This window comes from Daphnia pulex, chromosome 7, assembly GCF_021134715.1.
Source record: "Daphnia pulex isolate KAP4 chromosome 7, ASM2113471v1".
NCBI lineage: Eukaryota > Metazoa > Arthropoda > Branchiopoda > Diplostraca > Daphniidae > Daphnia > Daphnia pulex.
The window spans coordinates 4,271-27,803 of NC_060023.1; the positions used below are offsets into that span (position 1 = coordinate 4,271).

The window sequence follows — 23,533 nt, forward strand, 5'->3', positions numbered from 1 at the left end:
TCAGCGTTTCACGCTGAGCACGATGAGATCAAAATCGGGTTTAGTTCCAACACTTGCCACTTGGTGGCGCTGCTTTCCAGACTTACTAAAAATGCTCAGAAACAGGCAATCGAGGATATATTCTTGATCAGCGTTTCACGCTGAGCACGATGAGATCAAAATCGGGTTTAGTTCCAACACTTGCCACTTGGTGGCGCTGCTTTCCAGACTTACTAAAAATGCTCAGAAACAGGCAATCGAGGATATATTCTTGATCAGCGTTTCACGCTGAGCACGATGAGATCAAAATCGGGTTTAGTTCCAACACTTGCCACTTGGTGGCGCTGCTTTCCAGACTTACTAAAAATGCTCAGAAACAGGCAATCGAGGATATATTCTTGATCAGCGTTTCACGCTGAGCACGATGAGATCAAAATCGGGTTTAGTTCAAAGTCTTTTGGTCAATTTATGTCTTTTAAGTTTAGTTTGGATAAATTCTTAGCTACTTTTATTTTGACAATAGATGGCGCTGACGTCGAATTTTTGAATTGAGTTTTAAAGCTGTTCTACTGGTCGGATAATTTTTTAAACCCGATTTTCTTGTTCCTCGTGTCAAGACTCATCTTTTAAGTTTAGTTTGGTTAAATTCTGAGCTATTTTAATTTTCAAATAGGTGGCGCCACTTTTGAAAATGAGCTTTTTTGACTGTTGAGTAGATGGCGCTGCAATCGAAAATCTTTTTGAAGCATTTCTACTGGAAGGGCTGCACTAGTCGATGTGTTTACTAATTGCCCAGTTAAATGGTGGATCTCCTTTGTCCTTTGAATTTACATGGTCCGATTTGCTAATAATTTATTTGAACAATTCAAAGAACTGGATCGCCTCCTTCTTTAATTTCTTTAAAATCGAAGGGAAGGAAAGCTTTTCTTGCTGAGCTTGACGAGCACGAAAATTTTATCCATTTGTATGGGGTGACGCGTTGACGACGAAACATTTTATTAACAATAAGCAATAACAAAGAAAAGGAAAAATATTAACAGTAAAAAAAACACAATGATATCATGTAAAATAATTAGAATAAAACGTAATGAATAAGAAAAATTAACGAAGTCTGAAAAAAACAAGTGAAAAATAAATGTTTTAAATTGTTAAACTGGCAACTGTGCTGCATTAGTCAGACGCTTTAATAAAAAGAAACACATTTTTGAACATGTGTTTATTAGCAGTCTGCAGTCTAGTCAGTTTAGATTGGAATCTTTAAGTCTTGAACAGTATTAATCTGATTTAATCGAGGAAAACAGAATGAAGGTAACGTACTCTTTGTCGAATGAACTACAATTTCATAGCTTTAAAATGTTAATTTATCAATCAGAGACTAGATGTTCTTCAAATCTTGGCAGAAAGGAATGAAAGAAGAAAACGCGAACTGGAGCTCAATGGTTTACCGTCAGAAAGCAAATAATTCTTTGCCCATAACCCCAAATTTTTCAAGGCAGGTAACATATAATGGATTATTTTCTGTTTGGGCCCAAAACAAAACTTAAACACATTTTCACTCAAAGACTCCATCATCGTTGAATCATCATCCCAGAGTGCTTCGTCAAAAAGTAGTAGACAGGAAGAATTAAATCGTGCTACAGTTCTGGATAATTTTGATGATACACAAGTTTATCTTTTTTATTCAAAAGGTAAATTCTCAATTGATTGATTGTTTTATCTTATTATCATCTTCATTCATTCCCTTAGGCGAAGTAAACTATTCTTGGCTTGATAAAGATCTAGGTATTAAAGATGTTCCAAAGATGTCTTCTTCAGATTTGGTGAACTATTTGCGGTCAGAAATAAAGGTATAATTTACAAAATTGAATGTTGTGGCTCTAACTGATTGTTTCTCATTTTGTTTTAGGGCAATAAATTACAACGATCATTGTTAACCTGCAAATTATCATGTAGGAGATATTTGTTCTTTCTAATGTCAGTGACAACAAGCAAAGATGTGGCAGAACTCAGAAGTGTGTCTCAAGATTCTTTCAGAAAAAATATTTGATAAAACTCAACAATTCTGTATTGAAGTGCCTGACTTACTTCTAGTCCTGATGAATTTTGGTACTGTTCAAAGCAACTTTTGGCCTGTGGCTTTGGACATTTCTTTTCCTCGCCCATTCCGGAAATTTTCCATGAACAGTTTCGATTCGGAAAAACATCATGTCCCTTTCCCTCGCTTGAATTTGGAGAAAATATTGTCTCTCTTGAGTTTCAATGTGAAAACATATCCCTATTTTTCCGAGAACGAGAAAATTGGAATGTGCAACCTCTTGCTAAACCTTTACATGGCCAATTTTATAGCTGGAGACACTTTTCTAACTCTCAAAATCAGAGACATTATATCACATATACTTGAAAGTTTTACAGTAGAGGAATGGAGGGAACTTAATTTCAAAATGGTATTTCTTTTATATTATGTTTTGTTTTAAGTTCTCAAACTTATCTTTTTGGTTTTAGTATTGAAGAACTTATTTTGCAGTGTTGGATTGAGAACCTGTAACCTACAGCGATGGTTCAACGAATTACGTACAGTATATACCAACAACTACAAGCCGTGGAGCAACTACAAGCTGTCGGTTCATCAGCGATGGACTCGAGTAAACGACGAGCAATGGTCGTTTGCCGAAGGGCTTCTTCCGCCAAGGCAAGAAATTGACTGCTACTGAGAACCTTGGTGCTAGAGCTGACGGATTTCTTTTGTGATTGGCGTTGCGATGCAGGGATTGTAGGGAGCGTTGTAATTTGATTCCTGCCTTTTGCTTGTTGAGGTGACGACACACTCTCCTGGAGCTCATCCAGCAACAAATCTGCAAGAAAAACCAAATAATTCACAGGTAAGAAAGAAGAAGGCACAAGTTGTATTATAGAGTTTTTAATGAGATTCTTTAGTCCACACCTAGATTTTGGTCCCATTCGGAGATTGGATACTGTGTCTCGTACAGTTGTATTTCCTCCGCATCTCCATTAAGGTTCCATGACTGTTGATGACTGGTGGTACTCATCGACGTTGAATTCGGTATGTCTCCCATTTCTATCTTTATAGTTTTTCCTTTATTTTCGCCTCTGTGTTCAACATGGTAATATTTTATAACAATTTATCATCCGTTTTCCGGATGATTTACAAGGGTAGTAAAAGGACACTGCAATAGGGCGGGGTTGAACACAATCAATCGAGAGACAGGTCGATATGCTGATAGTCAATAGACTCTTGCGTGCAGTTGTTTCTATGTGACATTTCTCTTGATTCATTTCGTGTCAGCTAGCAGCTAGTGAAAGGCGTAACGAATTAACGATTCGAGTTGAGTTGCTGCCGCAAAGCAATCAAATTAGCTGTCGCTAGGTGGCTTAAAATGATTTCCACTAGGTTGCGCGAGTGTCTTCACTCTTCAGGGATAAATGTGTTATGGTCGTGACGTTTCTCATGATGAAAATGAAAAGGTCCAATGCAACAGTAAAAGTAATTATTTTTTATCCAATTTCTTACTAAAGTACTTAATCAATATGACTAGAGATCAATTTGCTATTTGAATACCTTGCCAATCATAACTTCCTTTGTAAAATTTCAGATGTCATTCTTTTGGACTGCATAGTGTTGTCTTACTCCTGGTATTCTATGGTCATAATGAGTCCTGCATGTAATAGTATACACACTGTGTTTCCTGATGGTAATCTTAATATTTTCTTAAATAGGTCCGCTGCTGGTTACTTTGTTGCAGACAGCTGGGGATAGGTGTTCCTTTTGCAGGTGTGCTACTGGTACTGGTTGTAATTTTCGTCATGTACAGAAACAATTCTTAAGCAGGTAAGTGAATCATGAGAGTTGCCACTTTCCAAGTCTGTTTTCTAATCTACTTTAATTCATCTTGTAAAAGGATGTCGAAGATCTTTCCTTTCTCCACGTGGTTGCTGACGTGTCATGAAGATGTGTTTTTGGGAGGGTCTCTACTATATTGCAAGACAAAAGTGTGATGAAAACAGGAAATCTGAAATGGTAATAATTTACTGGTATGATAAATCAAGTAGGTTAGCATTTTGTTCTTGGTTGAAGATAACTGACATCTTATTTCATGCTTCAAATTAGAGCTTTTGTGGAAGGTTCTTCGTACTTGGAAAGAGTTGTAAATTTTGTTTGATCAGACAGAGCAGATTGCATATTCTTAAAACCTGAAATGAAATCTTTGCGATGTGTTGATCTTTGGTCATTTCTTTTTCTTGTTTAGTGTATATTTAAAGTAGATCATTATTGGTATCTTTTTTCACATTTCAAAATGTTTATTAAAGTTCTTTTTCTTTGTAGGTGTCCATCTTTCTTAATAGCCCACATTTCTACTTGACAGCTCTACCAATGTGCTTAACAGCATAAGAAGTTAATCAATGATGCCAAGCTTCTAAGGACTTACAAACGAAAATGTTTCTCATTTCACAGTAATGGTGATCCCAAAGAATATGACCATTGAAGATTTAGTTCTCTATGCAGAGACAAAACGATAGTGTTAAGTCTGAAGTTGAGTCACACCAATTAGCTTGAAACTAAATTGCTTTTTTCACACTGCAGTGGCTGAAAACAATTGGATGTACATGGCTAATTTTATCGTCATATAAATAGGGTGGTGGACATGTTACAAAATTTTTCCACAAGAATGCAGAAAACTTATCAAATCAATTACTAGATGACCTTTTTATATCTTCCTTTTTACTCCTATCATTTGGTAAGGTTACCCCTGATTCAAATAGTCATATCTTTCACATCTCACTAGAGTTATTGATTATTCTAAGGGTTTAAATAGTGACGAACTGACAGGTGGATGGTGGCAGCATATTTGATACAGGGATCCACTCTTTCTTATAGGCTAAAGCATCTGACAGAAGTTATCCAAAATAGGCAACTTGTGTGTATTACGTTTCAGATGGTTTCGATTCCGACTAGTCCGGTGCATCAGTGGGCCCTCTTCCGACAAACCCAGATTAGTTTCATTATCAATCATGTTTTCGAATTTTTTTTAGAAAATGGCTAATTGGTTTTTCTTTTGTGAACATATGTTGGTGGTGGACCGTAAATTCCAGAATCGGATGAGATTTCTGGCGATGACAATAGAACAGGATGCATATTCGGAAGTCATGGGCTGTCTGATGGGCCCGCAACACGTCCAGCAGCCACATTGAGACTCGGAAACGTTTGTCGGTTCTTCGTTGCCGACGTCGGCCGTCTTGACTGAGTTACATCACGCTACCTGGACAATTCCCGACTCTTCACTCGCTTCGACGACAACAAAGAATTTTTTCCGGTTCCAAAGTTTATGGTGTTCCGTCGGTGGACCACACATTTTGAGTCATCGTTATTATGATGCATTTGCCTATAATAGTGAAGCAGGAGCGATAACTGGGAGCAGCTGCCGGATGATTCTGGAACCACGAACTTACTCTTCCGTTTGGTGTTCCGATTCGCCAGTTATTTGTTTGGTCGTTTGCATCGCAACCGACTGAAACATCACCGCAATGAACCGAAACTATGAGATGCTATTTTGTTGCCGGGAGTAATCAAAGATATCCTATCAGGTAAAATTCCATTAGAACTATTTCTTGAAACTCTAAAATTTGAATTCTCATTTAATTTTATTGCTGCCCAGTGCTGGATCGTGGATAGAATCATTCGTTCGGCTGAAGAATATCTCGATTCTTTCGAATGACCTGGCCCAACAATTCACAGATATCGCCGGGATCAACTCGCTTATTCAATCCCGCCATATTGGGATCCAGCAAAGAAAACTTTTACTCCTCAGCTGAATGTTGTCCACCATTCAACAACGGATGCCACTGCTTCTAGTCAATCTGCTGGACCGTGTTCCGGCATGAAAGATTCATTTCAGATTGTTTGAAATTGCCATGAACTTGTTTGTTTTTTGTTTGTTTTCTGCAATTCGTCTTGTTGTGGAGCGTCTAGACTAGCATATCTGAGTAAGGGTCTAACAGTTTGCGTATTGGCCCAGTCGAAGGTACTGGAGGAAGTCTGATTGGTGGCGATCGTGTGCCCGTTTTAGTGATGGTTAGTTAGAGAACGCTGCCGTAATTGTTGTCACAGAAGGAGTGATTTATGTCTCCGGCTCTTTTAGTTAAATTTCGTGTCAGAAACAAAAAGGTTTTCCATTCAGGGTTCCCCATCTCTCATACCGGTCTGTTACAGCAGTAGTCAACGGCGTACAAAGAATTTTTTATATCAAGGTTTTTTTTCTCATTTAAATGCTGCAGTGCATTAATGTTAGTATTTGTTTTTGTAAGAGTTGACTGGGGAAGTATTGGGTTTGTACATGCATGGTGTTATTTATCATAAGAATACAAGAACAGACATGGGAAACATTGGGAGGTAATAGAGGGGGGACATGTGGAAGGAGTAGGAAATGAACCTGGGGCCTTTCTTATCATCACTAGGGGCCGTAACCATGACAGAGGTCCATCATCCAATTTGATAAATCTCGAGAATTTAATCCGATCCTTTAAAGGGCTGGCTAAGAATGCTGTGGAATTTTTCAATTTAGGCAACACAGTAGGTAGCTATTGGTTATAGCTCAAAATTGTCACGAGTTACGTGTTTGAATCTTGTAGGACAATGGAAGAATAAGAGGGTAGGAAGTAGAAGTGCAGAGAAATCAGAAATCTTTGGAATAGTCCAGTAAAATGCGAATGTATAAGAAAAGAAACGTGGTAAGTTGCAATTTTATTTTTCAACGGGATATTTACATCCATCAGGATGATTCCATTCATAGTTGAAATGTTTGGTTAGTAATGTAACTATAATTGCGTATTATAGAGACGTTACATAGTGTTTAAGGATTGATCCACCGTAGTGTTGGTAGTTTTAAATGGTACACGCGAATCTTTCAGTCTTCATTCTGCAGTGTTGTGTTAGCAATGGAGGAGTAGGGTTGTCGAATTTGTGTTCTGGTCATCCGTGTGGACAATCGGTTTGACTGAGTGTGTGCTTGTCAAGGTTGTTTTAACTCTTACTTTTATACGGCAGTATAAAACTAAATCAATAAATGTGTAATTGAAAATAACTTGTGCCTAGTTTGTGTTTTGTTTTTACTTCGGGTGTTGCAGGATGCAATAATTTGTAAATTGTTCGAGCGAGCTTTAGCTCGCGATGAGCAATTTGGATTGTTGGGGGAATGGAGTGAAGACATTGACTGTGTGCGACCTCTATATTTCAGCTGCTTCTCAGCAAACAAAAGAACAACAAAAACGGGGGATAGGTGAGAGATGGCGCTCAGGTGGGCGGACCTTTCCCTTAGACACATCAGAATTGGAAGCAAAAACAAACTGTGGATCTGGCTTAACGGAAAATGTGTAAGGTGATCCATGGTTCAAATGGCCTATTTGTTGTTGTTGTTCTGATCGCCTTTATTGGCGGGATTGGGTGAGCCACGGTCGAAATTGGATCTGCGGCTATCATTGTTGTATCTAGCAAAAAGATAGAAGGAAAGAGGAATTAGTGGGCCGTCAATAATCAGATGCTGCACCTAATTCAAGTTAAATAATATAATGATAACGGGAATGAAGTGGGCGGGATGGGTGGTTAGAAGACAGTCAATGTCTTCACTCCATTCCCCCAACAATCCAAATTGCTCATCGCGAGCTAAAGCTCGCTCGAACAATTTACAAATTGTCGGTAAATTCGTTCGACATTGACTGTGTCTTTAAAGCAAGATATAATCAGATATAATAAGATATAAGATAAGACCCCCTGATGGTCGACAGTTACCAACGCCTGATTGAAAATTGGAGCTCGTGGGAGCCCTGCTGGACTGTGTAACATGGATGCGCCACCAAATCGGCATTTCGTCTAAAAAGGCGTCAATACTCTTTCATACGAATAGTTGTCGGAGGGTTCCTTCCCACCGTGCTGCAGCTCTTGCTGGAATGAAAATTAACAAGGAAAAGCTAATACCTCCTTGACGCCAGACAACAGAGAGTTGTGGTTCCGTTGCTTACACCAACTGCTCCAAGCGACCTCAGCGGACTGGTATGCAGGGTGCGTATTCGATCGAATTGCTCCCAGTATGAGCTCGATAATTTCCTTCGGAAAGGTTCGTTCTTCCAGACAACTCCGGAGAACCACCGAGCGATAAAACAGATGGATTCGTTCCTGTCAATGGATGACCCTCCCCCAACGGGGAGATCAGCCTACTTGGATGGGAAGAGAAGGAGCGGAATTTCCGTTGCTAGCTCTATCAGGGACGGGAGGTCAGTGGTGTTGCTAGGGCAATCTCGGCTAGTTTCCTAGTCCTTATTCGTTTCATACTGCCCCCCTCCCTTCTTTAAAAAGGATGCATCCGACGCCCTGGACAAATCCGTCGTCGGGAAAACTGAGCGGACGGCCAGATGTAAAATCTGCCTTTGAAACCACCCAAGAAGGATTTCTAAGAGCCTCTTGTAAACGTGCCGAAAGCGTAAATTGCTCTCTTGACCTGATCAGATGATCATCCGGTTTGGAATCTAAGGGGATCCGAAGAGCACGGAAGTGTGCTGGGGCAATTCTATACCCGTGCGCCGAGATTAAAATCTCATCCCAATAAAGTTCGAGGCGAAGGTCGTTCTTCCGCAGGAAGGTTACCACTCCCCTTGCTAGTCTGGTGAACGCCCATCACATTGAGTTTAAAACGAAGGAGGGGGGGGGCACGAATTCGAAGAAAACGCCCCCATTTAAACTGAAGGAATTTCAAAAGGCCTTCAAAAATAGGAAAAAAAATTGAGACCGACAAGTATGAGTCAATCAAGTTCAACTTGGTGAGCCAACCCGCTCCCGAATAATTGGACGGGATCACAAATAGAATTTAGTTGTAGATATGGGGCCACCGTTGATAAATTCCACCGATCGAAAGCCGGTCTTGACAATTTAACATAAAAACGCGCTATGCGTCCAAGAGAAAAAACCCATAAAAGGAAAGGAGAATAGATTGGACATACCGAGATCCTTTAAAATTGGAATAGCGACCGCCTGAAGATGAAGGGGGGTGGCTGAAATCGCGACTCGATTGGCGTTGATCATGACCACCTTTAGATCCGGGCGCGCGAGGGGCTCCCGCGTTTTCGAGAGCGTTCAGAGTTTTCACTTGCTCGACCAGGGCCTGGGTGAACTTCGGACCGAAGAGGTGTTCTCCACCCGTTGGCAGGACAGCTTTGTCGTCTAGCAGTCCAATATTCTGCGGGTAGATTTGGGCCAGAATGTTGCGGCGTCGCGCGTTCGTGATGTCGTGGTACACCACCGCCCAGAGCTTCAGAGCTGTTTTGACCGCCTTGGCGTCGGCTCGGGATTTCTTCTTTTTCTTGAGCCGACTTGCTAGAAACATGATGGGCTTGACTAAGTCAAGGATCTTGAAGGTTTGATTTCTGTAGATTTTCTCGATTGGGTCGATGTTGACCTTGGCTGCCGAAGATGACTTAACTGCCTTCAGCCGGATGTAGAATGCATCATCTAGATTGGGGTTGATCAGCAGGTCGGCGTTCTTCTTTAGCTTGGGTCTAAAGGCCTCTCTAGCACTTTTCGCTCGAGTGTCATCTAAACCCGATACGACCCAGTCGGCCAAACTAGCTGACTTTTCACTTGAGAGACGAAATTTCTTTACGCCTCCTCTTCTTGATGAGTCGGAGCCTGAACTACTAGAATTTGAGCTAGAATCGCTTGACTGTTCGGGATCCGACATGATGTTTGCACAACGAGAGCGAAAAGAGATCTGATGTGTCTAAGGGAAAGGTCCGCCCACCTGAGCGCCATCTCTCACCTATCCCCCGTTTTTGTTGTTCTTTTGTTTGCTGAGAAGCAGCTGAAATATAGAGGTCGCACACAGTCAATGTCGAACGAATTTACCGACAATTGTGGATTGATTACCGTTTGGAGTTACTTATTTGGCTGTTGGTGATGTGTTGGCGGTTTTTTTATGGTGAGAAGATGATTATTTAGTGAAGACCATATTATGTTAGTATCGATTTCTCGTATTTCTTTGTTATTCTAATGAGTGTCGATTACTTAAACCGGGAATTATTTCCAATTATTTTAAACCTTGCCTTTGCCTTATTTTCTGCAGTTATTTTTATTTACTTTACACGTCTCTGAAACATTTATCGGCAGTTGCTGAGATGCGATTTTTAGTGATGACTAACATTTGTTGAATCAGCAACAAAGCTCACTTGTTCGATTTTTGAAAAATTGATTTTTTTTTCTACTTCCGGTTTTCTCATTTTAGTCAGTAGTTCAGTAAATATTCATTCCACGAAAAAAAGAACCACATTTTCGTGATCCTCGTCAAATTTGTGGTAAAGTTCATGTTTTTTTTTGTACGTTTTCGTACTTCCGGTTTAGAAAATTTTCCTGAACTATAGTTCAGGAAAATTCTCGATTTTGACAAAATTTCGATTCAATTCGGATTTCGTTCAAATTACACCTAATCGACCCCAAATTTCATGGAGATCACGAATATTTGGTTTATTTTGTCAGCAGCTCAACGGTTAAGGTGCTATCGCTTACTTCCGGTCTACTTCCGGAAAATTTGCATAAAAGATTGATTGCTAGGTTTTGGCGAACAAAAATGCGCTTTTCAAGTTATGTGAGTATGTTAAGACCAGCCCTTCAAATACTGAGTTTTTAGACGTGTCTAATAGATGGCGTGTCGATTATTGTGTCAGTTATGGGCTTATGGCGTTTTGCTGTCAGAAGTTAAGCTATCTTTTCTTCGAAAATTACCAATGAATTCATAGGTAAATACGAGTGATTTCGTCTGTAACTTGTCGGTGATGTGTTCTATTCCGTGTATATGTTGGATAACCTTAATGTTTTTCATCAACTTACAGTCTGATAACTGAAAACTTACAGTCTGAATGTCGTGCAGCCGGCCGTCAACTATTTTGTTCAAACTCATTGTATTCTACTGAATGTGCCATCGAAATGATACAGGTGACAACCAACACTAGCTTTATAACATGCTGAAACCTTAATTCTTCTCATGTTTTATTAGGATTCATCATAATTATCGGCTGTTTCTATTGGACTTGCTAGATCACCAACCCCAGCATGGACCAATCTCTCATTCCAGCTTCTAGAGAATCTTGGATAACTGATTGGCAGTTTCATGTGTAAGTTCACTTGTCATGTCAGTCGTATATGTTTCAAAAGTATTGATCTACACTTACATCTATCTAATGTTTAAGAGACAATTTGAGTGTGTAATGATAACTGTTTAATTATTCTTTTAGATCATAGACGCACATTGATGACATAAATTATAAACAAGGTGACTTATTTTTCTTTTTTTATTTACAGGATATAAACTCCAGGTTTCTAAATTTGCACAGCAGACTTTATGAGAATTCATGTCCTTTCAAGTAAGTCAGCAAGGTCACTTGTTTACTAACCTTTTGGCTGCTACCCTTGAATCTCCCTTTTTACTCTCTAAAGCGGGCCATCTTAATTTGAGGTATTGCTTATTCTGTCGTTACAATCTTGTTTTTACAATCTTGTATTTATTGGTATCCCAATAAATGTTCATTCTGCTTACAGGGTAATCCTTCGCTACTTGTCATGGACTTCATCCACTGGTGAAAACCGACGAGAGAATGCTGTAATCCAAGACTGATAAATTGTTTAGTCGTTAGATTAAATTAAAAGTGCATATCTGGGCTCCCTTCTTTTCTGTGGCCCCGTTTCCCTATCTAACCACTAACCAACGCCCGCCGGTGGTCACTCACCCGCTGTGAAACCAGGAGGAGGGGAGGGCTCTGGTCGAACGGGGACTTGGAAGGCGCATGATCCGATGAAAACTTTTGGAGGGTCATGAGCCTAACCCGGAAGCCTAGTATGACTACATCTCCCCGGAAAAACTTGCCTCGTACTTCTCTCTTCTTCTCGGTCCAGATAAATATCTCTGGGGGCCGTAGACAAAACCTATAACAGCATGTGCGAGTTTATAAGAAGCAGCCCACTATCCAATGAAAGAAAAAGCCGTGGATTAGTTTTGCGGACAGTCACGCAGATTTCCGCACAAATAGACCATCGCTTTTTGTCTCATTGCCGCAGCGGTGGTGGCGGGTTTGCAATAAACTCGTACAGTAGAAAAACGTCTTGAACCGGACGCTCTGTTTATTGAAATATTAAAAAGAAAAATAACTGGTTTAAAATACAAATTTTGTATTCATTATTGACATTACATTGTTTGGGTTTAACATTGGTTTATGTGGTTTAGGGATTTAATTTGAGGATTGAAAGGTGTATGTTAGTGGGGTTTGAAGAATTGGAAAGTATAAGTTTTTGGGGTTTGGAAATTAATTGGTGTGGACTGGATATGTTTGTAGGGTTAAAGATTAACTGATTTTTTATCCAAACTTGAATTCCCCCTCCCTCCAACATCCTCCACTTTCCTTTCCCAATCCCGAAAACATGTTTATTATTTGTTTGACATAAACATCCCACAATTGTTTTTAAAAATCCATCTGTGAGTTAGACTGAAATGAAGAAGAAGGTGAAGCTAAGACTTAAACTAGCTGTAAATCTACAGACATCATGCAAATTGAACAAAATACCGCCTGCAACTTCCATAACAAGACACCAGCAACAAGTAACAGCCACAGGTTAACTTGATGCACAACAATCTTTCACCGGCCAAGGGGTAAACAAACAAAGAACCTTGTTGACCATGTTGGTGGTGTTGGCCTTTTCCTTATCCTTGGATGGGCAACAAAATGGTTCTCATTCGGTCTAAATGCAAAATCTAAAGCAAAATTTAATTTAGAAATAAAAATAATTAAAACTGTTGCACACAAAATGATGAATTCTCTCTCTCATCAGCAACAAAGAATTGGATCTGGCGCAGGCATCAATATCTTGAAGATTTACAACTTGAAAGGGAAAAGTGAATGTGAACATTATTGTCTTAAAGAACACAGTAATTCAAAATATTTTTGGTAAAATAATTAACCTGCAACAGAAATGATTTTTCTTCAGAAGACATAGGTTGTGAGCTTGCATTATTGGATTAGACCATTTCATTTCTATTGTCACGAGCACCTAGTTGGCCAGGTACATGAAAACTTCAGCTGAAATTATCTGAAAACATAGTCAAGAATGCAGTAAGAATCATTTGCTAAAGTTTGTTTTATCTATTACTTAAAAACAGTTAACTTGTTATCCGATCTCCGTTGTTAAACTTTTTTGACGTGTAATATCACGTCTGTCTGTGACTGACTGTGCAACCAACTTAAGATTCAAAACTCATTACTAGATGTCGCTAGTGTCGCTGATGTTGTTCTTTCATGGAACATGGTGAAACGAGGCGAAATGAGCGATACAAATTGTTTCTAATTTATACTTATTCCTGTGATTTAAAATACCAAATTGAACTTCATATCTTATGTAGGTTTATCTTTACATAGTTTCCTTATTTTTATACTGTACTAACTTATTTCTTCAAATTCTAGATGCATACTGTCAGTCATTCCAACAAGTTGACTTAGCCCATGACTTAGCGCTCAGTCAATTTCCATCCATTAGATCCTCATGCTGTCAAAAGCCTAAAACTCATGTTTGAAGAGCACATATAGTGGAATATAAATGTGCCGAGATAAGGTATTTCCCCATTACTGCTGTATCAATCACCAGACCATTACAATTCAGATTTTCATATAACATAGGTATTCTTGCTTATTAACCATAGTATCTTTTCTGAATCTCGCAATTTTGGTGGTGTACCTTGCAACAGCATGCTTGTTGTTATGGCTTTTTTTTACTTTGGTCTCTTATGTGTGTAAATGTGTGTAAATTTGTAAATAACGTAGAGAATTTGCTTGTCCCATTTCCACTTAGAGTTTCAGTGACATGAAGAGTGTGAAGTGAACCACCTATCACCACGCTACTGCTATTCTTCATGACACTTTCTTTAGCATCAGGAAATTTATCTCAACATGTGGAGTAATGCTGTTGCCTGTTGGTTGCTGTGAATTCCATTTTTACTGTTTTCATGAACTTTTCAGTGTGCTTCTTAGAAGAGGTAAAGATTGATATGCTTTATTCATTTTTATATTTTCATTAATGTAAAACATTTTTTTTTTTTTACAGAGCACGCAGTTTCTTTGTGGAATCGTGTGGCCCTGGCACGAAGATTCTTGAGCCAACGCTGGCTTTTGTCCATGACCAACGTTCTGCTTCATCCCTATCTTCCGGCGTAAGCTCATCCACCTTCTGCTTCATCGCTTCGTACACAAAAATGCAACTTCTCTTACTTCACTGACGAGTTGGAACACTTCAGTGGTCGCTTCCGTGCCGCTGTTATACACCTGCAGTCACTCACCACGGGATTATGCCCAGGTACCCGACAATTTACTTATTTTCATAGATTATCTATTCGAATAGTATACTTACTTGTGTCTGTAATAATTCCGAAATCAGGCCCTACTTGCGCGCAAACGTATTGTTTCTTAGACGTTTTTTTTCTAACGCTAGATGGCTTTTCGATAATAGTCAGCTGTTGAAACAGTCAGTTTCAGTTACTTTAAAATCTCTTTAACCAGTTATCGTCAGATGTTGTGTGGAAATTTTTTAGTGAAAACTGAAGATAACTATTCCCCCAACAAAGCTCACTTGTTAGAATTTTAATAATGTGCTTTTTTTCTACTTCCGGTTTACTTATTTCCGTCAGTAGTTTAGTAAATATTGATCTGACGCACAAAAGAACCACATATTCGTGATCTTCGTAAAATTTGTGGTAAAGTTCATGTTATATTTTTTACGTTTTCGTACTTCCGGTTTCGAAAATTTTCCTGAACTAGTTCAGGAAAATTCTCGATTTTGGCCAAATTTTGGATTTCGTTTAAATCACACCTAATCGACCACAAATTTCGCGGAGATCACGAATTTTTGGTTTATTTGGTCGGCAGCTCAATGGTTAAAGCGCTATCGCTTACTTCCGGTATACTTCCGGAAAATTTGCCTAAAACTAGCAAGTGAGCTTTGTTCTCTGTACTGCTCTCAAGATTTCAAGCTAAGATTAAGCAAATAAAAGTGCGCTTTTCAAGTTATCTAGTTATCTAGTTATCTAGCTAAAGATCTGAATTGATTCGAGTTACATGGCAGATATAGAAACGCAGCTCGGATTTAAAAAGTTCGTCTGCTAAGTTAGCAAGCACGACATTAGACATTTGTTGTCGTGTGGCTGATCATTTAGTTTGCATTGTGCCATTATTCATTTCAATTTGTGCAACAGTTTATTTTAGTAGTAAGTGTTGCATGTCAAGGCATTTCTATGTAGTGTGTTGCATGTCAAGGTCTATGCTGTTAGTCACTCGGATACCTTGCCCAGCATTGGCTGTGTCACAGTGTCAGTTTGTTGCCTGAAAAATAACCAAGGATAATAACAGACAAGGGAAATCCGTTGATTATTTTGATTTGTTTCTCATTAAGATGATGTGAAAGAGAATCAACATTATGGTTGTCCTTCCAGGAGGAAAATGACATGACAGTCAAGAACGGGGTGAAGAAAATGAGAACAAATTTTATTACAGCGGTCATCACAGATTACATGCAAGTTATGTTTACATTGCATTTTGAGAATTCATTATGTAGGGTGAAATAGTTTGATTACTTTTTGTTTATTTCTAATTTAGATTTTGCATTTAGACTGAATGAGAACCATCCGGTTGCCGATCCAAGGAAAAGGAAAAGGCAAACCCACCAACAGGGTCAACAAAGTTCTAAATTTGTCAACCCGTGGGCTGCTACCCCTTCAACCCCCAGCCCTATATCCTTGGAATGGGACCACTCTTATTTTGAGGTATTGATTGCTGTCGTTACAATCTTACATGAAAATTTTTAAATTTAAAGTGACCTCCATTCTCCTTTCAGGTTAACCCTGCACCGCTATTCCATGGACGGAATCCATTGGTGGAAACTGACGAGAGATCAGTGACGGCTGACTGACGTGCTGAATGCTCACATGCGTGCCATCCTTCCGTCGCCTCGAGGCATGGGGGAGTTGTGCCTGCTCCAGCTACGCGTCTAGCGTAATTCGACTACCCAACCGACGGCTGGTCAACTATCACCCCTCGGCCCTCGCTGACTTCTACTACCCTTGCTCTCATCTCTCAACACAGCACGGGGTTTGATCTTAGATCGTTTGGCTGTTTGTGATCTGTTATGGCGGTTTCTTGAGGACGACGATGATGTAAGTTTCGAGTTTTTTTTTGTCTTTTTTTGTTATTGTTTGTTATTTCATTTCAATTCAGTTGAGTGTCGATGAGCTAGAGCAGGAACGTTTTTGTTTTAGACATTTCTGTTTTTTGACGCTAGATAGCACAAGCAAGGTCTTAGATCGTTTTTCAGCTGTCAGCACTCAGCAGCACCAACTTCAGTTACTTTATTTTGAACATTTTTGAAGACTTTTATGGGAGTTACTGTAAAGTGTGTTGTCAAGTTTGGTGAGTATTTAAAGTATTGATCTGCACTTAAGTCTATTTTAAAATGTTTAAGAGACGATTTCGAGTGTATACTATTTATTTTTGTTTTAGATCATAGACGTCAAGCACATTGATGACACAAATTATAAACAAGTTGACTTATTTTTCTCTTTTTATTTATAGGTTCTAAACTACATGTTTATAAATTTGCATGACAGACTTTACGAGAAGTAATGTTCCTTGGTTGGTAATCTGTTGGCTGCTACCCCTTGAATCTCTCGTCTTACTTCCTTACATGGGCCCTCTTGATTTGAGGTAATTGTGTTTCTGTCACTACAATCTTGTTTGAATGTTATTGTCATCAAAATAAATGTTTATTCTGCTTACAGGATAATCCTTCGCTACTAGTCATGGACTTCATCCACTGGTGAAAATCAATGAGAGAATGCTGCAATTCAAGACTGATACATTGTGTAGTTGTTAGATAAATGGCAAGTGCATATCTGGGCTCCCTTCTTTTCTGTGGCCCCGTTTCCCTAACTAACCACTAACCAACGCCCGCCGGTGGTCACTCACCCGCTGTGAAACCAGGAGGAGGGGAGGGCTCTGGTCGAACGGGGACTTGGAAGGCGCATGATCCGATGAAAACTTTTGGAGGGTCATGAGTCTAACCCGGAAGCCTAGTATGACTACATCTCCCCGGTAAAACTTGCCTCGTACTTCTCTCTTCTTCTCGGTCCAGATAAATATCTCTGGGGGCCGTAGACATGTCCTATAACAGCATGTGCGATTTAAACAATGCAACCCACTACCCAATGAAACAAAAAGCCATGGTTTATTTTTTTGCGCAAATCTGCGTTAGTCAAGTTACAAATTTTTCTAATTCAACAACTCGCGTAGAATTTTGCATGTAATCTATTAGTGCAAATCGCGATTCCATGTGTTTGGTAGTTAAGAAGATGGTTGTTTAAGAAACAAACAATGGGGTGTTCTGAGTTGCCAAAAAAACTCACCATTGTTTGTTTTTTAAACAACCATCTTCTTAACTACCAAACACATAGGATCGTTATTTGCACTAATAGACTAGATGCAAAATTCGACAGAAGTTATTGAGTTTGAAAAACTTGTAACCTGACTGACGCAGATTTCTGCAAATAATAACATCGCTTTTTGTCTCATTGCCGCAGCGGTGGTGGCGGGTTGCGTTTAAACTCGTGCAGTAGTAAACCGTCTTGTACCGGACGCTCTGTTTATTGAATTTTTTGCACATTTCGAAAAAATAATAAAAATGAGTTTTATGTATTTAAATTTTTATTTATTACCGACATCACATTGATAGGGTTTAACATTGGGTTATGTGGTTTAAGGTACAAATTTTAGGGTTGGTAGGTGTATGTTAGTGGGGTTTGGAGATTAATTGGTAGGGATATGTTTATAGGGTTATGAATTAAATACTTTTGTATCCAAACTTGAAATATCCCCCCTCCAACATCCTCCCCTTTCCCAATCCCGAAAACATGTTTATTATTTGTTTGACATAAACATCCCATATTTGTTTTTGTTGCTTCTGAACTTCGAAACGGTAAGCTGCAATAGTCACGATGACAATTTAACAAAATAATGATGCAACTTCGGTAACACACCAGCACCAAGGAACGGCCAATTGAATTTGATGCAGAAAAACTTATCACCAGCATAGGCTGCAACAACGTACCACAGCGGACAGCAACTTCGCGAACATCCACGATAAACCTGTAACCGAAATGAAATGAATTTATCTTCAGCATCAAATCAATGGAACTGCTGTCTGAAAAGACAAATTAATGACTTGTTATGTAGTTTTAGTTAAACCAAATATACTGAAAACAATATCTGATGGCTATTGTTGAAACAAAAACAAAATGTGTGATTTAGACTACAACAAAGAAGAAAGAGAAGCTAAAACTTTAACTGGATGTTAATCCAGCTTTTTAAAAAATCAAATACTATCAAGCAGTGAATTATCATGCAATGATAACAAAAATGACACAAATATAGCTTAACTATGAAATCTCTCGGTGTCAGTTAGCAAGCTTTTTGAATCAGCCAGACAATTAGAAAGTTGATTGAAATAATTACTTCAGTTGTTCATGTTTCTTCATTTGACGAAACACATAGCAGTACAGGTAGCAAGAGGAACAACCTTTTCCAGCTGGCTGCATAAAATCCCTGTGTACATTGGGGATTGGGCAGCAATGACGAAGCTCAGACTTTACCAGACTGTTAAAAAAAAAAAAAAAAATATCAATTACTATCAAGGACACAGCGTCTCAAATGACAAAAACAAAATGACAGAAGTTAAAGTTAACTACACAATCTTTCGGATTAAATTTTGCAAAGGAACCTACAGCTATCAAGCCTTTCCAAGGTAGGCAACAAAAGTTCTTGAACAGGCAAGTTAAGACATATTCACCAACTAACTAAGTCTCACAGTTAGAAAGTTAAACTTATTTACCTGATTTGTTCTTAAGTGTTTCTTACAAAACGTTCAGCCGGTACGTACAGGAAAAAGAGACGACATCTTGGCAAAATGTACAGATGCTCAGGCCACATGATCAGCTGGAATTTCCAAGTAGAAATTATAGGCTAGGTTACCACACAAATAACTAAATTCACACACAAATAATTAAAATTCAGTAACATCTAACAATCTAAACGGGGAATACCATTTTTATGAAGAAAAACGTGAGGAAGGAAAATACGTCGTACGGATTGTCTAACGATACGCTTTCAATCAGTGTGCTCGATAAAAATGGCGGCGATTTTGCGTAACGAAGACTTGTTCCATATCAGTAGTTGTAAATGTGAATCATAGATGGCGATGAAACTTGTATTTTAGTCTGCTAAAAAAGAGTAAATAAAAAGACGAAAGATAAAATGTCTGCAATTGTCAACCTACGTGTTCCGTAATTTTCAGCAGTTTGTGTCATTTAGACCCATTTCTAATTATCCCACATCATTTCGCAAAAATTAGGAAATTCAAAAAGTGGATGGTATTTATCATATTTTTAAACTGGCGCTTAGAATAGATTATTTACACGTGAATGGCATGTGTTGTAACCGGCTTTCTGTTAAAATTGATTAGGAGATGACGAATTACGTTCGCTGGATTTGAGTCCAAACAATTCGTTGAATATGAGATCATATGAAGTATACAAGAGAGCAGCAGTTCTTCCTCCAACAAAACGCCAACTGATGAAGACTGGCCCTCGGCTTGGTCAGTTTGCCAGGTCTTTCCATCCAGCTTGTGTCCGACTGCCTTTGCATCAGATCTGGGTTGTTCCGGGGCATCACCACCCGGTAAATTTGCCAATGCAGAGTTGATGAAGATCCCCAACTTTCTTCACTTGACACCACCCACTATTGAGAGACAAATATGCTAAGCATTGAAAAGTGAGAACCCTGCAGTATAATAGATATTTTCATAAAGCTTTACACATTATTTGTTTGTAGAGTTCTGCACAGAGTGGCCAAAAGAGTTGGATACTAACAAAAAGATTGCAAATCATTTACCCATCACAATCTCAACTAGTGATTAGTGATTACCTCAATTCTTTCCTCTCATTGAGGGATGCCCGAGCCAGAATTGTAACACTCCAGGTCTGAAAAGAAGAAAAAAAGAGCATCTCATTTCCTGTTACAACTTACAAGTAACTATTTTCTGAGTTTGATTTTTTATAGATAATTTTGTGTAAATTTGTAAATAATGTAGATCATTTTCTTTATCCCATTGCTACTTAGAGTTTGCCATGCGCTTGTACATTTACCAGATCTTCTACATATGCCTTACTCAATTGCCTACTTGCCACTTTGTTAACTGCATCAATTGGGAAGCTGCCTTTTTTCCACATCCGCAAAAATCGCTTCTTCAAAAATCTCTTGTCGCTTCCGTCCGCTGTAACAACCTGCACCTGCAGTCACTCGCCGCGGGATTATGCTCAGGTAAACAACAATTGACTTACTTTCCTAGATTATCTACTAAATATCTACTTGCGCTAAACTCTGTGTCTGTGCAGTAATTCCATTCCAAAATCAGGCCCTTCTTGCGCGCAAAAAAATTTTATTTGGACGTTTCTTTTTTCTAACGCTAGATGGCTTTTTGAAAATTTGTTGCTGTCAAAACAGTCAGTTTCAGTTACTTTGCACATCTCTTTAAACATTTATCGGCAGTTATTTTGTTGAAATATTTAGTGATAACTGACGATTACTATTCCAGCAACAAAGCTCACTTGTTAGGTTTTCGATATTTGATTTTTTATTTCTACTTCCGGTTTACTCATTTCAGTCTGTAGTTTAGTAAATATTCATCTGACGTACGAAAGAACCACATATTCGTGATCCTCGTCAAATTTGTGGTAAAGTTCATGTTTTGTTTTTTACGTATTCGTACTTCCGGTTTCGAAAATTTTCCTGAACTATAGTTCAGGAAAATTCTCGATTTTGGCCAAATTTTGGATTTCGTTTAAATCCCACCTAATCGACCCCAAATTTCATGGGGATCACGAATATGTGGTTTATTTTGACGACAGCTCAATGGTTGAGGCGCTGTGGCTACTTCCGGTATACTTCCGGAATTTTTTTTAAAGACTAGCAAGTGAGCTTTGTTCTGTTAACAGTTCTCAACATTGCAAGCTCGATTTAAACTTTAAAAAATTGCATATTTAAATCTTTGAGCTAAAAAACCTGATTATTGTTTCTTTCTGTATTATGTAACTTTTATTGGCCTGTCAGTAATTAAGAATTGAATTTCTCTTTATTCAGGTAATGCAGAGGAAATTTCGAGAAGATGGACAACGTCGCCGGTATCTCCAAAGTGTCAGCGCGGATCATCATTTGTTGTTGGTAATATGTTTGTGTTTGTATTAGTTAACCCGTTGTCTGCCACGCCTTTGTTCTCCCCGCTCCTTAGCATGGGCCGCGCCGAAAGGCGCCTGTTTGGCAATGCACCAAGTTCCCCCTTGTCGATGCGGTGATGGATTCTCCTGTCACCGTGTCAGCCCGGACTTGTCAGCAATGGCAAGTCCCACTTTGGTCACGGATCCTTCCGACGTGGCGCGTAGAGTAGTAGAGTACAACCTACGTGTTGTATGGCGTGGCAGCCAACGGGTTAACTTTAGTGTATGTATGTATGTATGTTATGTTGTATGTAAAAAAAAGTGGTGGAATTGTGGGTGGAGGTGGGACAAATATAACGCAATTCCTTAATTACTCTATTCATTTCTTTATTTATTAAGTATTTTCTGTAATCAACAGAATGGTAATGCGAAGGATGAATGAGATAATCAGTTAACTAATGCTACAATATCAGTTTCATGTCCGATACTTAAATAAATATAGTTAACACATATGATCATTGGTTCATGCATCACAGCAACACAACTCAAAGTTATTGAAAGAAAACAACCATTAGGTCTGGGCCGTCATCTGGCAGTTCTGGTTTCACAACATCACAGATAAGTGATAACTCCACACCAAGGAAGGACAGCAGCAGCACACCTTTCACTATCTCGTCATTTGGGCAGCATCTCCATTTACAGCTTGAACATCAAATGGCCAGCAAAACCTACAGGGAAAAAGCCAGACTTAGCTTCAGAAAGGAACATATAAATCACAGGCAAAGCACACTGAAAAATAGAAAAATAAAGTTAACATTTTGCAATCTTACTTGAAAATTGCTTCAGCATTAAAATTTACTGAATGATTCCACAGTTAACAAGTCAGATATAAAATTCCAACCAACGTAAACTGAACCCCAATAGACGAAATTTCAGCAAAATGGACAGCAGTTTTGGCCCACGTGATCAGACTATATCGCAAAGTGGGAATCAGATAAAGGTCTATCTGTAAACTCAAAGATAAATGTAACATTCAGTAAGTTAAAAAAAAACTCAAGTTACAAACTAGAATTACCAATTAGTTTTGATGACTGAAAATGTAGACACACACCATATTGCTACCTGTTAGCAAGGTTACCCGATTTTCCCATTGATGAAAATAAAAATAGCACATGACCTGTAAAAGTAAAAAAAAAAAAAATACATTATATCAAATCTACAATTAGCCTTTTCATTAGAGTTAAGTTAAAATACCTAGTGAGTGCTCTATGCTGCAGCCCTGCAAAAGCATCACGCTTCCATTGTCTCTGGATTTCAACACTCACAATGTCAATAACACTGCTGAACAAATCTTCAAAGATTGGGTTGGCTTGGTCTACAATTGAGTAACAATTGAACATGAAACTTTGGAATTTGTATCAAAAGACTTTTTACTTTTCTTTCTCCGGTTTCGGTGAAGCCAGCTTCAGTTTTTCCTCCATTATTAGCTGTTGCATTTCTGCTTTTGAAAAGGTTTTGAAAATGTTGGCACACTGCAGCCAATCTAATCAAAATCTTAAGATTATTTAAACCACCTAGCCAGAAACAATCCATAATTTAGTATGTCATAAAACAACATTCAAGTATTTAATTTACCTTTGTGCTGGAAATGGGAAGCTTTGGGTTCTCCTTGCAAGGAAGCTTGACTTTGTTTCCCCGTTTCAGGTGCTGCAGTGGGGCCAGGTTGTACAATTTGCAAACTTCAATTGATCCATTTGCTTCAGCATCCAACTGTGTCTTGTTTTGGGCGATAATTTTCGAATAAGCTTCTTCTCGTAGACCATCATTGGGCTTTTCCATGACACATCAATATACCTTATTTTTTCAATGCAAATAGGACGGTGGTTAATAAATTTCCATAAACATTAGAAATATTTGGAATAACGTAAACCCGCTTTCTTTGGGGGTTTACGTTATTTCCCCCCTTTTTTTCCCCTTTTTTTTCCCCCCTTTTTTTCCCTTTGGTAGGCCTCGCAGACAGCAGCTACTGTCACCTAGCGGTAGAAATATGGATCTCTTCTGGGCGGGAGAATGCCGTGATTCAAACTAGAATTGTATAGTCTCGTTGATTGTTTCCAAAATCAATTGAAAACATCTCTGATACTAAATTATTTAAATAAAAGAAATGCGCTCAAGCTCATAATTTTTGTTTCTAGCAATAAAAA

General features: G+C 38.7%; 3 protein-coding genes and 6 long non-coding RNA genes across 24 annotated transcripts; 4 read left to right on the plus strand and 5 right to left on the minus strand.

Moving 5' to 3' along the window:
• The first annotated feature begins 1,179 nt into the window (after nt 1–1,179).
• LOC124197496 lies at nt 1,180–2,610 on the plus strand. The gene is made up of 6 exons (XR_006876170.1): nt 1,180–1,287; nt 1,352–1,475; nt 1,542–1,667; nt 1,726–1,826; nt 1,886–2,423; nt 2,482–2,610. It is a non-coding gene; the product is annotated as an uncharacterized LOC124197496 (long non-coding RNA).
• On the minus strand, nt 2,539–3,057 carry LOC124197493. Its single transcript, XM_046592999.1, has 2 exons — nt 2,921–3,057; nt 2,539–2,831 (listed from the first exon to the last, which is right to left on the minus strand). The coding sequence occupies exons 1-2, from the start codon at nt 3,051–3,053 to the stop codon at nt 2,539–2,541; spliced, it is 426 nt and encodes a 141-aa protein (XP_046448955.1). The 5' UTR covers nt 3,054–3,057.
• On the plus strand, nt 2,749–7,092 carry LOC124197494. Of its 16 annotated transcripts, none has more exons than XR_006876156.1 (9): nt 2,749–2,858; nt 2,914–3,481; nt 3,591–3,659; nt 3,715–3,826; nt 3,897–4,015; nt 4,322–4,516; nt 4,580–4,733; nt 4,801–5,580; nt 5,652–7,092. It is a non-coding gene; the product is annotated as an uncharacterized LOC124197494 (long non-coding RNA). The 16 variants fall into 16 exon arrangements; XR_006876158.1 differs by having other exon boundaries at nt 3,591–3,640; XR_006876155.1 differs by having other exon boundaries at nt 3,591–3,630.
• Nucleotides 7,093–7,201: 109 nt separating this feature from the next.
• LOC124197497 lies at nt 7,202–9,757 on the minus strand. The gene is made up of 2 exons (XM_046593000.1): nt 8,986–9,757; nt 7,202–7,479 (listed from the first exon to the last, which is right to left on the minus strand). Exons 1-2 carry the CDS (start codon nt 9,720–9,722, stop codon nt 7,392–7,394), a joined length of 825 nt encoding a protein of 274 aa, XP_046448956.1. The 5' UTR covers nt 9,723–9,757; the 3' UTR covers nt 7,202–7,391.
• A 905-nt stretch (nt 9,758–10,662) lies between these two features.
• Nucleotides 10,663–11,089, plus strand: LOC124197498. Its single transcript, XR_006876171.1, has 3 exons — nt 10,663–10,773; nt 10,867–10,969; nt 11,031–11,089. It is a non-coding gene; the product is annotated as an uncharacterized LOC124197498 (long non-coding RNA).
• On the plus strand, nt 11,087–11,629 carry LOC124197499. The gene is made up of 3 exons (XR_006876172.1): nt 11,087–11,148; nt 11,336–11,489; nt 11,573–11,629. It is a non-coding gene; the product is annotated as an uncharacterized LOC124197499 (long non-coding RNA).
• A 1,043-nt stretch (nt 11,630–12,672) lies between these two features.
• Nucleotides 12,673–13,036, minus strand: LOC124197500. The gene is made up of 2 exons (XR_006876173.1): nt 12,987–13,036; nt 12,673–12,779 (listed from the first exon to the last, which is right to left on the minus strand). It is a non-coding gene; the product is annotated as an uncharacterized LOC124197500 (long non-coding RNA).
• A 4,770-nt stretch (nt 13,037–17,806) lies between these two features.
• LOC124196675 lies at nt 17,807–19,262 on the minus strand. The gene is made up of 4 exons (XM_046591831.1): nt 19,161–19,262; nt 18,998–19,053; nt 18,574–18,714; nt 17,807–18,207 (listed from the first exon to the last, which is right to left on the minus strand). The coding sequence occupies exons 1-4, from the start codon at nt 19,161–19,163 to the stop codon at nt 17,832–17,834; spliced, it is 576 nt and encodes a 191-aa protein (XP_046447787.1). The 5' UTR covers nt 19,164–19,262; the 3' UTR covers nt 17,807–17,831.
• A 2,748-nt stretch (nt 19,263–22,010) lies between these two features.
• LOC124197478 lies at nt 22,011–23,244 on the minus strand. Its single transcript, XR_006876150.1, has 4 exons — nt 22,965–23,244; nt 22,764–22,903; nt 22,405–22,704; nt 22,011–22,057 (listed from the first exon to the last, which is right to left on the minus strand). It is a non-coding gene; the product is annotated as an uncharacterized LOC124197478 (long non-coding RNA).
• Nucleotides 23,245–23,533: the final 289 nt, after the last annotated feature.

Bases quoted from the DNA above. Each gene is read 5' to 3' on its own strand.
- LOC124197493 (XM_046592999.1), bottom strand. From the start codon at position 3,053: ATGGGAGACATACCGAATTCAACGTCGATGAGTACCACCAGTCATCAA. The intron at 2,832-2,920 runs GTGTGGACTAAA...TTTTTCTTGCAG, and splicing joins CGAATGGGACCAAAATCTAG to ATTTGTTGCTGGATGAGCTC.
- LOC124197497 (XM_046593000.1), bottom strand. From the start codon at position 9,722: ATGTCGGATCCCGAACAGTCAAGCGATTCTAGCTCAAATTCTAGTAGT. The intron at 7,480-8,985 runs GTATGTCCAATC...TCTTTTTGCTAG, and splicing joins TCCAATTTTAAAGGATCTCG to ATACAACAATGATAGCCGCA.
- LOC124196675 (XM_046591831.1), bottom strand. The intron at 18,715-18,997 runs GTACGTACCGGC...TTTTTTTAACAG, and splicing joins AGATGTCGTCTCTTTTTCCT to TCTGGTAAAGTCTGAGCTTC. The intron at 18,208-18,573 runs GTAATTATTTCA...TTTCGGTTACAG, and splicing joins AAGAAACATGAACAACTGAA to GTTTATCGTGGATGTTCGCG.